This window comes from Amblyomma americanum, chromosome 2, assembly GCF_052857255.1.
Source record: "Amblyomma americanum isolate KBUSLIRL-KWMA chromosome 2, ASM5285725v1, whole genome shotgun sequence".
Classification (NCBI taxonomy): domain Eukaryota; kingdom Metazoa; phylum Arthropoda; class Arachnida; order Ixodida; family Ixodidae; genus Amblyomma; species Amblyomma americanum.
The window spans coordinates 174,224,887-174,240,410 of record NC_135498.1 but is presented as its reverse complement, the minus strand read 5'-3'; the positions used below and the strand labels follow the sequence as shown (position 1 = coordinate 174,240,410).

At 45.6% G+C, this 15,524-nt stretch overlaps 1 protein-coding gene across 2 annotated transcripts in view; it reads left to right on the top strand.

Annotated features, from left to right (window-relative positions):
- Positions 1 to 438: 438 nt before the first annotated feature.
- Positions 439 to 15,524, top strand: part of LOC144122007 (lactosylceramide 4-alpha-galactosyltransferase-like) — a 96,029-nt gene continuing 80,943 nt past the window's right edge. The window contains exon 1 of one of the 2 annotated variants that reach the window (XM_077655509.1): positions 439 to 686. In XM_077655509.1, coding sequence (XP_077511635.1) covers positions 482 to 686 — 205 coding nt within the window. In that variant the 5' untranslated portion in view covers positions 439 to 481. The remainder of the gene's footprint in view (positions 687 to 15,524) is intronic. The other variant, XM_077655508.1, reaches the window with a different exon arrangement.

The window sequence follows — 15,524 nt, the reverse complement described above, 5'->3', positions numbered from 1 at the left end:
ACTATACACACCTTGTCCCGTGGACTCGTGTCGCATTTTGAATATTTATGTCCAGTGGCGCGTCAACTGTCCCTCCTATAGAGACAAGACGCAAGCAGTCACAACACAGACTAGCGAATATGATGAGAACCAAGTAGTGTGTACGTCTCTTGAGGGGCGCAGTAACAGGAAATAGGCAAGTACATATTGCACATACCGTAAAACCAGCGATGCAGCTTACCCAACTGTTCCTACACATTTACTACGTGGCGGCGTCCTCACAGATGCATGAATGTGCTGAAGCCATGCTTCGAGTGGAGGGGAAATGATAAAATGTTATCATTCCCCAACGGTTTTATTCTCTCGCAGCAATCAAGGCACGCCCTCTTAAGCGCTCTCAACAGCTGGCTGTATCACTCCGATAACAATTTACCTGGCGACCAGATGTCACAACAGGTACTCTCGATAACGTTGTGCAATCTCCGTGACGTCCTACTGCTGCATGGCAAAAGGCGAGAGCGGCCCCTCGAGGCAATATTGGATAGGGTGGCACAGCAGTCTCCTTTCTCGCATTCCACCCGAAATTAAGACAATGTGTCGCTCTCATACAAATGTTCCAAAGATTTTTTACATAGTCGTTATCATCGCAGTGGTTGGCGCCGTCCTGTGGATTTTAACGTACGCTCCAGCGTGGACGGAACAATACGGTGAGTGGAAGGTTAATAGCCGTACTCATTAGCTGAAAAGCGGTGGTTTCTGTGGAGGCGCGTTCGCGTTGCCGATATTCGGTGATAGGTGGGCAGTCATTTTTCCTGAGATAGCCATAGCTTTCCACCATTTGAGTCATATTCTCATGCATTTGTGTGCGGAAAGTTACGACAGTAAAAATCGATGTTGCGTCGGTGCAAAAACAAATGACGCCCTATGGCTTTTTGAGCCATGTCTTTATGAGATCAAGGGAACTCGTGGCTTTTACAGCGTACTGTATCTTTAGAATCTCGTAAAGACGTTCAAAGTGCTTAGGTTTTGTAAGCATCTGTCAGGGAAAGCACCTAAGGTGGATATTAAGGAGCACAAAACGCGTTTATAATCTGGGCGTTGATAGAGACATACATTTTCACTGCCTGGTGGACGCCTCGTGTAGGTCTAGTAGAGACAATCGTGACAATATTGGACGTTCTGGTACCTTGATGTCTGTCGTCCTCCATATTATTTCGACTCTTTGACAGTAACGTATTTTGAATGCGTTTTATGTTATATAGCCGTAGGGACTGCAGCCGTAGGGACTGCAGATCGTTTAAAACAGACTTTTTCATTCAACACAGGGCCGAAAAACGAAGGTACCCTCAGCAAGAACGCGCCATTGAAGCCACGAACAGAGGTGCGCAACCTCAGGAGGTCGACCTCAACCTCAAAACGGCCTCAACCTCACGTCGTGAGGCGAGGTTGAGGTGAGGTCGGCGACGGCTCGAAATTTTGTGAGGTCAGCAAATCAGACCTTAATTTCAAACGTGAGTTTGAGGTTGAGTGAGGTCGTCATTCTGTGAGGCCGAAATTTTGAGGTCGAGGCTTTTTGCAGTTGCCACGTCTTACTCCGACGAGTGCCGCTTCCGAAGCTGAGTTTCAGGGCACTGCAGCAATGTTCATGCAATGATGACGCTTGGTGTTCGGTTTCCCCTGTTTAGACAACCGGATGCCGCAGTTCCCTCTTAGCTTCCGGTGCTGCTCCGTAATGTCCGTTCAGTCCGAGCTTATAGGAAGACGCACCTGTCTGCCTTCCGGAAGGAGTGTTACTGTCCCAGCACGCCACTCTCCCTCCCCTTTGCCCCGCTGGCGTAGCACCCAGCGCTCTGCTGGTCGGATCAAACTCACGGGAGCGCGCAAAGCACGTAACTCACGTTGACCCGCGGTAGCTTAGCTTGCGGCCGCAAACAAATAAGCTCAGTCCAACAACCACGCTATAAATTCGTCGCAGTGCAGATGGCCCAAAGCAAGACTGCTTCGTGTTCATGCTCGTTGCCGGCGGTGACGTCACGGCTCTTGCCTTGCAGTCGAATAAAGGGGACCATGCTGTACATTACAAGCGTACTTAACAGAAACTGGGATACTCGGCACAGGCGAGAGAATTTGATTCAGGTGGCTCCTAACAATGACACCTGATCATTTGATTTAAAAAGCACGAAGCCAGAAAAACCTGTAACACCGTCGAAACTTTTGATCGGTGACTTTCCCTTTCGAATCTCACACTAATTATGTATACTCTGTTCTATATTGCAAGAAGTTACAAATATAATTTCGCTTTTTTATCCTTCCGAATAACATCTCTTTGGTCTCCTGTTCCTTATTCCTTCTCGGAAATTCGCTTATTATGCCGAAACACCACAACACGAGGCGAACGCACCAGCATAGCGGTGTTGCAGCGGCGAAAAAATGCAAAACTATAATGAATGTATGATGATGTGGTAGCTGATTCCTTTTCCTTCCTTTAATGAAGATGTGTGAATAGAACTGATTACATGCTCGCGCTGTGCTGCTGACTCGCTGTTTGATACCTTCTAATTTGACGTTTAATTGGGCACACTGTTGTTCGCTTCTGTTTTTAGTGTGCCATTTTTGTTTGTATGTTTCTAATCATTCTCTCTTTTTTCTTTTCTCGCATGGGATCAGTTAGGTTGGCGGCCTGCCTTGCAGACGACCAGGCATTACACGTTATCTTTTTTTTAACTATTTTGCAGAGACCCATCGTTAATATTAAACGGCTTCGCTGAATGCTCGCGCGGTGCTCGTGGGTAAAAAACGTCGAGGGTGCTGGCGTACCATTGATTAGTGTATGTGGCATCTGTCGTTTTGCATGATATTTGCAGTATGATATACATGAGAACTGGCGCGTGTACCTGCTGGACAATCCGAATGTTCTTAATGTTGGCCGGGTTGTGTGCACTCTGTAATGCGCCATGCGCGCATGTGTAGTAATGCGGGATCCATATGGATCTTGATATGGGGTGGAAGGCGGTTGGATGCGGGCCTGGTATGACGAGAAATTACATCGTTGTCACGTGAGTAGTTGTGATTTCATATTACAGCACCGTCACGTGACTAGGTTTGATGGCACATTACATCGCCGTCACGTGACCTGATATGACGTCACACTCATATGATGTCATCACTAGTAATACCAATTAGTCTTAGCGTTACCAAATTATATTAATTACCATTGATTAATTATGTGAAGTCATCATCTTCTTCGCGTGACTCGTCGGCTCGTGACGTCGCATGGCACCGTTTCTTGCGGATACCTTCTTGCGCATATGACCTGGAAAGTTAGCCATCTAATGCTTTCGCATTAATAAAAGAAGCCGCTCGCTTCAACGCAGACATAAATACAACGTGCTTCTGTACTACAGTCATCGCAGCTTGTTAAGTGTTTTCGAAGGCAACATAGAGAGGACTGAAAAGAGCATTCTCGCTATGCCGGATAGAGCTAGAAAATCGAAATATGCTGATATGCGTCTGCATAACCGTCGCATTGGAAAGTAAATCGATGAGTACCGTGAATACCTCCCCCTTCCTCCTAATTTCTGGTAGATGTTATAGTAGGGCTGTGTGTCATTTCCCGGTTCGTGCGTTTTGAGCGAGAGGCTTCCAAAACGAACAAGTATACACGAAGTAGGTTGCCATGTATTGACGCGTATAAAGTATTCACCGGCATACTGGTGGTAACCGCGTATGGGACACGCCTGCTCGCAAGCGATATACTCTCTGAGTATTCATCCCAAATTATAAGCTTCTCCTGTTGCGTGCACATCAATTGTGTCTGCACACACCTTATTAAACAATATTATCATCATTCTGGCTTTCCTATCTCACAAGAATGGTCAGAATTGTTTTTAACTGAAAAACTTCTTAATCGCTTTTTTTGTTTTCAGTTAGTTTTCTGAGGTCGAGCAGCCGACATCAATCTGACAATTTGAGGTTGAAGTGAGGTTGAGTGAGGTCAGCAGTGGCCTCCGAAAAAGTGAGGTGAGATCGTGTAAGGAGACCTCAACCTCAACTGATGGGGTTGAGGTTGAGTGAGGTCGGCAAATTCTTTTTGAGTTTGAGGTGAGGTCCAGATTTTTTAGGTCAGATGCCCACCTCTGGCCACGAACGATAATGGAATATATATTCCGGACTAAGTGCTGCTGTCCTAATGACTTCGTCGATGTATTTCGTATCGGAAACACTCATCAGCAGGATTACTGATCCGATATCCACGCAGCGGCTTCCAGAAGCGTCGAGTTGGCTTTTCAGTGCGCGAGAATAACACTTCTGTTAGGCTCAGGCGCTCACTGCTCACGCTTTTGAGAAGCATTAAGGGCAAGGAAGCTGTGAGGAGTAAGAAAAACTGGATGGTGTGCACGCCTGAGACACGCTTCTGGTGCGCAATCTACGCTTCTTTTGTTGGACTCATTGACGGCAAACGGCTCAACCTAAGGTAACGCTGGTTTTCTTTAAACCGCCGAATCCGGCTGTGCAGCCTGATCGACGAGCAGGGTGCACTGTATTATCCGACGTCCTCACAGAAACGGTACGTTGAATTATGCTTTGAGGAATATAAAGACGTTCAAACTTTCTCCCTCTATGGAAATATCTGAACCATGGTGTGAAAGAAAGAAGAAAGATAGGAACATAGAAAGAGAAGTCTATGTACAGTTGACTCAGAGAACGGTTGCGTGCTCAGTGCTTACTGATGTATGCCTTTGCGTGGCTGGGAACCGCGGTAATAGTCTGCACAAATTCAAGATTTTGCAGCTTTGTATTTCACGGCGAGATGTTACGCCGTCACCATTAAAAGGCAAGCAGAATTTTGTGAACCGGTTTGATGTCTATCAAGCACGTGTCGGTAGTGTGTTCATAAGACTGGTGCAACAGGGGATGAAAATTAATTTATTACTCTTGTTCCAAGGCCGTCGTCTCCGAGCGCCTACCCAGCGATGCGCTCTTATCACCAAGAAAGAGAAGCCGAACACTTTTCTTGCACTTTCTAAATTCACGAAAAGATCAAAATTCTGTGATTAAGAAGCTTTCTGGAACTCTTTCCGGGTGCACAATGATCTCTACAGGTCCGCCAAAATTCAAACAGATCACGCGAGTGAGAGAAAACTTCACTCATGGCGTGCTTTATTGACGGATATGCATACATGTACGTACATACAGTAGGAGAGCAAGTGGCACATTCGGCTGACCGATGCTATAGGCTACTTTTCGTGTTCGCCTAATTAGCGCCTCAGGAAAAAACGGAGCAACTCTACCGAAGATGAGTATCATTTTCGCTTGGAGTTTTTGATCAAGTCGGCCTCTCCCTACCATCTGCTAGCCTTGCTGGTTTGCTCAGAGCGACTGCTACGCACAAGTAGTGCTCCCGGGTTGAATCTCCGGAACAGGGCAAATTTTTCTTCAATTTTTTTCTCGAAAAGAAAGAATATATTTGTGCAAGGTGAGATTCGAACCACCATCCTTCCGCTCCGCAGCCGAGCGTACTAACGACTCAGCTACTTCCTGCCAACGCATATGTAGTCCTCCTTGTCTAGGACGCTGGAGAGTGTTTGCAGAAAGGGGTCGAATCAGTTGGATGACTCCCATGCGCCCTCCAGTGTCTCCAGCATTTAACGTTCACAAACAGTTGTTTACTTAATTAACATCTTAACCACGCAACAGTGACAAAAGCCGAAACACCGCGCTAAAGGATTTCGCCTTACCGTACTTTAGGTGAACAAAGTTCTCCGTGAATTTTTTGCTCTAGCTTTCGCGAAAATAGGCCATTTGAACCAAATATTTTCGGCACCGGACATCATTGTAACCCTTCAAACTTCTTGATCAGATAAGGTCAGGAAGATTTAAAAGTTGGACCGCCGATTCTTGGAAAAGCGTCAAATCAAGTTTCCTGCAGGGTACAGTCAAGAGCTCGCAATCACGATTGTTTCGGAGGATGATGAAGGCCAGCTCCTCTCACCTGCAGAGAGGATAAAAGGGAAAAAAAGCAAATAATTGAGCAAAAAACACTTCTCATCAGCTTTCACTAGATGCATATTTTATTCTACGGGCGTCTAGATTGTATATGAGGCCATTTTATAGAGATTGTTGCACCATTTTTTCCGACGTTTTTTTCCTGCCGCCGGATGTCCTAATTATTGCTCTTCCTAAACGCCTGTCAGAATTTTTGTAATCACGCTGCACTATCACTGTGAGACTTATGTAGCGCCCTGAAATCGACTAAGCTGCGCCATAAAGCTGATTGGCACACCGTCAAGCCGTGAGCATCAATATCTAGTACCAGTTCGCAAGCTGGCTTTAGAATAACTTACAACATCAACGACAGGAAATTTCGGGGAAAAGTATATCTTTGTGGACAAATTTTCAGCGGTAGCAGATTACTGACACCATAAAACTAATTCATTCTCAAAAATTAATTCATTCTGAAACACAGTTCATGACTTTATTTTTCTTATTTTACAGATTTTAGTCATCGCTCGATTGCTGAGCAGGGCCACGGGATCTATTCACGGCCATGGTAGCCTTCCTTCGATGAACCGAAACGAAAAACACCCGTGTGCTCTGCGACGGCAGTTCAATGTTAGAGAAGTTCCCGTGTTCCAAATTATTCTAGAGCTCAACCACGTGTCACTTTCGTTTTCTGCTCCCCGCTTACTATACCGTGCCATACAATTTCGATGAAGAACCTCATTTTTTTTTTGAACTTCGACCTGCGATGCACGAGGGACACTGAGCCAAAAGAAAAGATTTAAATGTTTCACGAAGGAATTGCAGTATGTTCTTTTTCAAGAGCGCGAAGATGTAGGCCTATATATCAGTGCGTTAGTTTACAAACATAATTCGCTGTTGAGCATGCGAGGTGATGCGACGAATTATAATTAGCAGTCTTTGTCAATACCAAAATTTTACAAACGCAGCTCATAAACTCATCTGTCAATACCAAAACTTTAGCATACACTGCACTTGCCCGATCAAAATTTGAATATGCGACAGCCGTGTAGGATTCTCATGCTTAAAAAGATATAATGAAATTAGAGCCTATCCATACCATTTGATTTTTCTTTGGAAATTTTAAAAGGGAGGATTTCCAATCTTTAATATCGTTAAAAGCCAAATCAGTACACCGGAGCACTGGAGTAAGGTTAGTCGTCTCCAGTTTTTCCATAACATCGTAAATTTAAAAAAAAATCGGGCTTCAGCTGCCTCTTCACGTAAAGGCTCCAAGTAAGCAGAACAAAACAGAGACAACCCTTTCCTGACGCCGGTATTTTCTAAAACAATAACCAACAAGAATAGGTTTTTTCTCGCGCACTCTAAGCGAATGGAGTTAAATCCCTGTAGAGGTATTACAAATAAAGAACTTTGTGGACGAGTTGAGAAATTTTTTTTCCCATAAAAATGGGTCAAACATAAGCAGCGTTTGCGACCCACTTTTTTATGTATTTCAAGTTCCTTCATTGTTGATGTATTTTGTACTCTCTGCTGCTCGGCACAGCAGTTTTTCTATTTGTTTGTAGTTTCATAAATGCGGTTATTCTTCTTTTGTTTTATTAGTTATTGTGCTAGTGCAAGAAATAACTTGTTTGAGCCGCATTGCTACAGCATATTCTTCTCTTGAGTTTTATTGTTGTTTTGCAATGCAATGCCTTGTACTATATTGCCCATCCTGCATGGGTAAGTTTTAGGCCTGAAATGTGAATAAATAAATTAATTTCACTGATATAGTTATCGTCTTTCTCTTGCGGTTTTGAGTTGTATGTCGCCGTCGCTTTTCCGATGCTGCGCGGGCTTTAGTGGTTGAGACGAGTGAACTTGAGTTCAGATCAGGGTTACATCTTTTTACACCTGGATTTATGTAGCTGTACGAAGAAAGCGGATAGTGCATCTCTCTTTCGAGCGATATTGCTTTCGAACGAATACCTGCACAAGCAGCTAATACACGTTAATATATTCTGTTCGTATTATATCTCCTTATACAAGCAATCTTATATTACTCGTTTCGGTTTTTGCTGCACCATTCGTTTTCGATTCCGATTTGAAAATGCACTAACCGCGCCCCTCTGAGCGGTCATATTTTAGACTTTCACAATCTGTGATTAAAAGTCACCAGAACCGAAAATAACCAATATGCAGAGATAACAAGAGATTTTACCGAAACTCAAATCTCATTTTCCGGCAGCTTTTGGTGACTGTCTGTGATGGTCCGCACCTCAGGGTTGTCTTTGGTTCGTTATTCAGGATTGAGTGTAACAGTTCCCATAAAATGCAATGAAAATGTTTCATTTGTTGAAGGCTAATTTTATACCAGCGTAAACAGTTATTACAGAACGCGCGAGAAGGGCAATTTTGTTTCCTATTTACTAGTTTTTGCCCAGAGAACCTCGACGGCACCTCCTCACGAAGCGCTAACACCACATCAGTGCTCAATAAAGTAAATCATTTCTCCAGCATGTCCAATATTTGTCCCGCGATGGTATATCTTGGAAGGGAAGAGGTTCTTTGAACCCCATTGTAAAGCACCTGTTTACTTTCTTCTGACTTCCTAAAGACATTGACCAGCCCGGAGCGATATTTCGGATTGAAAAAAGCTGCGGTTTTTTCCTCCCATTAATAACACAAAAGCGTTGTGCAGGAGGTACAGCGACCGTACTTCTGGAGTGCACAGCGCCGTTCCCTATCAGCTCAGTTGCGTTATATTGTCTCGTGGAAGTGTTTCCTTTATCTCCGCTCGCTCAGTGCCCACTCTATTCACAATGAAATGACAGATGGCTTATCGCCTTATTCTTGTGACCGAGAGCCTTTTCCCCAGAGAATGTCACGCAGTGAAACGGGGACAGGCACAGACTCCCATAGAGAACAGTTGGTATGAGGTCTAAGCTTGGGACGTGAATATTATAATCGGAGACATCCTGAGCATACTCACATCTTCACTGCCAATGTCCCTCCAAGGTAAAGCGTCAGTGCACAGCAAATGCGCAGCGTTTCGTGTAAGAACCGTGTTCTTATGCTTTCCTGAGTACCGAGCTAGACTGCCTCTCTTTTCACAGCGACTGAGGCATAAATTCCAAACTTTCCAGACTTTGTGGCAACCTAGACCACTCGAATAATTTCAACGAACGCATGCTGACACGCCAGGCGTCGATCACGCGACCCGATGTTGACGGGCATGAGCTTCCGGAATGCGCTATATAAGAATCTGAAAAAAATATTTAAACGAAAAAAAAACAGATCGGGTTAAGAACAAGCTTTCCGGGGCATGACGTCTCTAACTTCTGCCTTGACTGAGCTCCCACTACTGGTCGCCAACGATCACATGTTGGCCGCGCGCTGATCACTTGGCAAGGACGTTCCACTGAACACGTGTGCAGGAGACGGCTGGCTGTGTGCATACCACATAATAAAGTGTGCTGTTCAAGTGCGGATTACATGCCAAAAGCTAGGCATCGAATGCGCACTAGGAAGGTGACGCATCCTGACCCGCGAGCTCGCCGCCTCGCTGATGTATGCCGACAATTGGGGGCGAAGCACTGATTGTGCTCGTGGTGGAAGCTTGCAGACGCTGTGATCGCGAACGTCAGGGAGATTAACGTGAACATCGGGAGAATTTTCCAGACGCTGCTCGATCAGCAAGCCACGCCTCTTTCTAAAAACCTCTAAAGACACTAGGGAACGTTTTGAATGCAAAGCTCCAGCGCTTGTTGCAGGAAGCTGTGGGCTCTCCTCTGGACACACGCCTTTTTGGTCTTTGTTATTCACTATGTAAATAATGTAATCAAACAATTCCTTCCTCATAACAAGAAAAAGCCTTCAGCTGTTCCTTATGTCTCAATGAGGAACCGGCGGAACCTGTGCTCGGCTGAACTATACATTGCCATGTAATTAATTTAGTACATCATACACACAATTATGTACTTTGTGCAATTCGATCAGAATCCATGCAGGCCTTCTGTGTTACGCGCATCGCTGTAAAGAAGCGGAATAGTGGGTTGGCTGACTTCGTTTACGATTCCTTCAAATTGCTTTATTCGTGAGAATACGGATAAGTTGTAGAAACTTCCTTTCTTCGGCACAATCCTTGGCTGCCACTTGGACAGTTCGTTTCAGTACAGGCAGTTGGTAGATTTTTGTGTTTATCTTGATATCAAGAACTTCATTCACAAGTGCATTACGAAGCGGCTTACCAACTTCTTGCGTAATTTTATCTAAGTGTACACTATTGGACCTAGCAGCATTTCTAGTTTTATTCTTTGTGGTCAGTTTGAGAACTTGCAAGCACCATTAATATGCTTTATTTCTTTGCAGTTAAGAGAAGGAATTCGATGATAATTTGAGGTACGAGTGGAACATGTATGTGGGCTAGTTGGAGTATTTCTACAGCCGCAAAGCAGAGGCAACTTGCTGTGCATACAACAAGTCGAAACAAGCTGGCTACCCGACTTCAATTATAAGTTCTGCGGCATCCACCTTACTGAAAAATGTAAAGAAAGAAAGGATGAGAAACACTTGAGAAGAACCTAACAAAACAAAAAACTAGACCCGTTGTGATTCCTTGTACCCACAAGGTGCCATACAGTTTGAAACATGTGGCACCAAAATACAAAATGCCGGTGGCTTTCTCCGCCACCCCACCCCCCCCCCCCCCCCAAAAAAAAAAAAACTGGTTTCCTCGTGCAGGAGAACAGGCCCCACCAAGACTAAGAAGACAGAATTCAGTAAGAAGCACGCAACTCCGTTTGTGAAGTGTACCGTGGGCGTCGTCTATCAGATTCCTCTAAGCTACGGAAAAGTATACATAGGCCAAACTCGTCGTTGTATTAGTGATCGTCTAGCTGAACATAACCGAGTTTTAAGGAATGGCCCGGGGCGCATTTACCTCATCACTGTAAAGCCTGCGGTAAAGAAAACAAGAGCATTTGTGTGGCGAGGCAGAAGGACACCAATATCTTTAAAAAGAGTAAGGATAAGATAGCCCGTTAACTAGTCGAGGCTTTCTTTATCTGAGAAACGGGTAGTGAGTGTGCAAGCACCCCATCAATCACCATGTATAGGAAGACAAGTGTTTTATTAGAAAGAATGATGTGAGAAAAGTGTGTGCTGCAGTTTCTTCTTGAAACGCATTCCCTTGTGCGCATGAGTGGGTCCTCCTTACCCTCTTAGTGTTCCTTCTTATATCCACTCGCTCATGCCGTGAATAAGCAGTTGCAAGTTGCGCCTGTCCAGTCTTTCTTGCTGTGTGTGGTCTGATGTGGCACCGACTTTTTCTGTTGATTTGAGATATGATCTTACCAGCAGCCCTTATACTTCTACACGCATTTCAAGCGTACGAAGTGACTTAGAGAACTTTGCAAAAGCTATGCCCCTGCTCTTTAACCAGTGAAGCGTTTCTTTTCCTTGCTGTCTACATCCACTCTTTCCGGTAACTACTAGCGTGAACAGAATTCTTCTGTTTTTTTTTTGTTTTTTAGAGCAGGCTTCGAATGGGATAGCTTTAAAGGCCCGTCCTGCAGAAAATCCGGTGTCGCGTCGTCGCGTCGCGTTGTCGGCATTGTGAGCCAAAAATCATGAGCATGGTTCTGGCAGGTAGTCACCAGACAGCAACCTAGGAGTCAGGTGGGCCACCTAGGCCACGTGACCTGGCGACGTCCTCACAACCCGCCCACTGGAGAGTGAGCAAATCACCCACCGCACCAAGTTGCGCATAAATTAATTATTGGTCACCCAGGAAGAGCACACTGGGTCACACAGGACCAACAGCTGAGAGCACCTGCCATCGCAGGGCAGTGACGCATCGCTTAACCGCTACACCACTGCGCCAGGAGGGGTACGAAGACTCGCAGGGGTATATGAATGCAAAGTAAAAAATGGCCTTCAGCATGTGTGAGAATGCACCCGTTTCGCTATCGCTTCATATCTTTTAAGTGTCCCTCCAATTTTTATTTCTGTGTTGAGAGCGCTAAACATCAGAATGTGTTGTTCTCAAACATGTGAAGACGACGTAGTTATGGAAGATCCTTAGATAGAGTGCTGAATTATCTGCCAGTAACATAAGAAGGTTTTTTGATTATAGCCGGTTACAATTAATGGCGTTGCCGCCGCGGTGGCTGTGTGGTTATGGCACTCGGCTGCCGGCCCGAAAGCCGCGGGTTCGATCCCGGCCGCGGCGGTCGAATTTCAATGAAGGCGAAATTCTAGAGTCCCGTGTGCTGTGCATGTCAGTGCACGTAAAAGAACCCCAGGTGGTCGAAATTTTCGGAGCCCTTCACTACGGCGTCCCTCATAGTCTGAGTCGCTTTGGGACGTTAAACCACCACAAAACTAAACTAAACTGAACAATTAATGATAGCTTATGCTACAGTTCACGGAGTAGAATAGACAGGAGCGCCGAATAATCCACGCTGAAATGCCATCGACAGTCTAGATTTCGCTGCACGAATGCCCAGTGCGCGGCGGACACTTGGCGAAGCGCTGTACAATCTCCCTCCGCTTTCCTTCGCCTGCCAAGGTTGCCCTCCTTCGAAATCTTTCCTCCATCAATAGTGACATCGATAAGCTCTTTTCCGCACTCCTGCGAAGCACACGCATGCGATCCGCCAGTCCCGCGCCACGAAGCAGACGACAAACGCAACCCATTCCATGACAAATGAGCGCTCGCAAAATAAGGGGGAGATAGCGGCCGGCACGAAGGGCGCCAGAACAGCCGGAGCAGCGGCATGACGACACCGTTCTACCAGCGCCAAATGAAAAATCCGAGCCCAACCTGTCAGATTCCCTACCAAGTTTTCTCCGATGTAGAAACATTGATCCCCTCTTTTGGCCGGTGTCTGTGCTTCGTTCTATCTTACTCTTTGGTACAGTTCTTTAACATACTTTTAAAAAGCAGTATTGCTGCACTAACGGCGGACAGATATATATCGCCAGTAAAAGACATTAGCAACATTGGCGTGCCACCGGTGCAGCTTATAACAACGCTCGGCCCTGTGGTAACGAACACGCCGATAACGAAAGTGCCCGGTGTGTCCGCAAAGTACGGCGCCGCGCCAGTCGCCAATTACGCGTTTTGCCACTCCGGTGACGGCACTGTGCTAATCTTTTTTTATTGGCGACTGTACATGCATCCTGTTGCATCTATAAAAGTGTAGCTCCCTGTGCGCTGCTCCTCTCCGGCTTGATACGCGAAGCAACGCTCTGGCAGCCCGCATCAGCAAGGTGCTGGTTAAGTCCAAAAAAAAAAAATGGAAGCTGCCGATGCATTTTATAGTAGCAGCGTAGGCCGGGAAGCACACCAGCTTGTCGACTCATCGTCAAAGCCGGTTCACGAACCGAATTCAAGGCAGGCAGAGCGGACGCTTCCTGAAGAGCACAACTTTCCTTAAGAAATGCACGCACGATTCTCGGAGCGCAAGGTGACGCTCGTGACACAGAGATACGGTTTAGAGAGCGGCTGCGCGTCTTGAACGCTTCTGTTCCCGATACTGAAAAATCAGGTGCGAGGGCCAACACAAGTCCTATTCTCTTAACGAAAGTTCACGTCGTACGGACTGAACCAGCCGCTCGACCTTTGTTCATCATGTTCGTGTTGTACTATCGTGAGCAAAAGTAAGGAACATCGCCCTCCCCCGCCCCCCGAGACCGATGCGCAGGTCTCGGCTCCTGGAGTACTTTGCCAAGTGGCAGCCTATCTGATTCGGCACTAGCGGGTGTGGTGGGGAGGATTTAGGGCGCGTCATTTACATTAGCACATCAGGGAACTGTATAGACAGCGGAATAACGCCGTTTTATAGCTTCAGGTTATAGATTGTGCCAAAATATATTATGTCTTGCAGGCCCGCAAAGAGTGCTGCGCTAATAACACTTCTCGAAAAGGGTGGCCGCAGCTGATAAAGGACCGGGTTAATTGAAGAGGCATGCAGAAGCCTAGCCTAGCCGTGGCCGTTGCCAGACTGTTGATGATGATGATCAATTCAATACAAAAGAACTTGCGTAGATTTTTGGTAAAAACTCTCAGAATACAATGAATTTTGGGCTTCTGATCTCGGTCAAAAAACTTTAAATGTTTGTTCAGCGGCTGCTATAGCAACAGCTCTTAATGAACTTAAAAGTACTTCCTGACGAAGAGGCTCAGAATTCATCGAAGATAATGTGCATGTGTGAGAGTGCTTAAGACAGCTGTTCGACTATCCACACATTTTGCTATGCATTTATCTTCTAAAGCTAAACAACAGTGAAAGAAGTTATAATCCGGTGCTACGGAGACATTCCCGGGTCATGTAATTCACTTACAGCTATCAACCAAATCACCATCAAAAACCGCTTTCAGACAAGCTCTTTACCTGCCTCGCATGCCAGTGAATACAGCGAAAAGCAGAGCGGACACTTAATCCTTGCACTGTGGGCTGGCTTGTGAAAGAAACTCTGAGGGAAACTTCGTTGGGTTTTCGTTCACAGTAAATCCGGATTGCTGTGTATTTCGAGACTTCGGCGTTTGCTTGGCTCGATAAGATGGTTTGCTTGCTTTGACATTTCAATTTAAATGTAGACTGCTACTTTGCGAAACTTTGAAGCTCTTGAAATTTACCCTTATATTGAGTTCCGTGGATTCGTTTAGCTACATATTCAACCTTGATTGTTTCTGTCCTGTTTTACTCCCTAGATAAATACGCATAGGGACCATCAGTGCAACAGCTAACTTCACTGTCGGGCGCGCTATCATTCATTTTCTCTTTCACAAAACAAAAATCTGCGCCTCAAGTCCCCGCAGTGCGCTTCAGTAAAGAGCCAGTGGTGCCGATACAGGTAAATTTTTGCTCCATGTGTAGCTTAGAAGAGAGTTCTTTTTTATGAAAATAACAACTTTATAAATTGTGATTGGTGATCTCTGGTTTCCTCAGTTTCGCAGTAATAACGAGGGTGGAGCAATGACATCGTTTGTGACACGTGTTATTTAAATTCGCTCATGCGATACTTACAGCACATACTGCATGCATTCTTTTGGACCTTTGCGCCTGTCACCCTTCGATCGTTGAAATCATTTTCTAAAACAGTATTTCATCCACAAAAACGCGCATGTGATCCATCCCTCTTTGGAAACAATGCACAACGGAAGCAGGCTGCACACATCATTACGCCTGCGCAGGGAATCATTACGGCACTGTGCACTTAACGGGAAAAGAAAAAAAGGTCGTGGGTGCACTGGCCTTCCGCTTTCACGCGACTGGCAAAAGCTGATAGCTTTAGCTCTCTCCACGTGAAGCCTGTGACTCCACTAAGCACACTGGTCGCTCTTGCACAACGTTTTTGCAACCACGTAGCCCGCAAATACCTAGGTTGACCTTTACGGCAGATTGCAAAACATGTCACTTCGAAGCGATACCCTGGCGCGACAGCAAACGGATGTGCTGATAAACTGTAGCACCTGATAACTGAATGAGACGCAGAACAATTGCTAAGAGCGTTGGACGGCAACGAAATACGCGCCTTGCGCACCATCGGATGACGTTTCAACACTCGGCAAG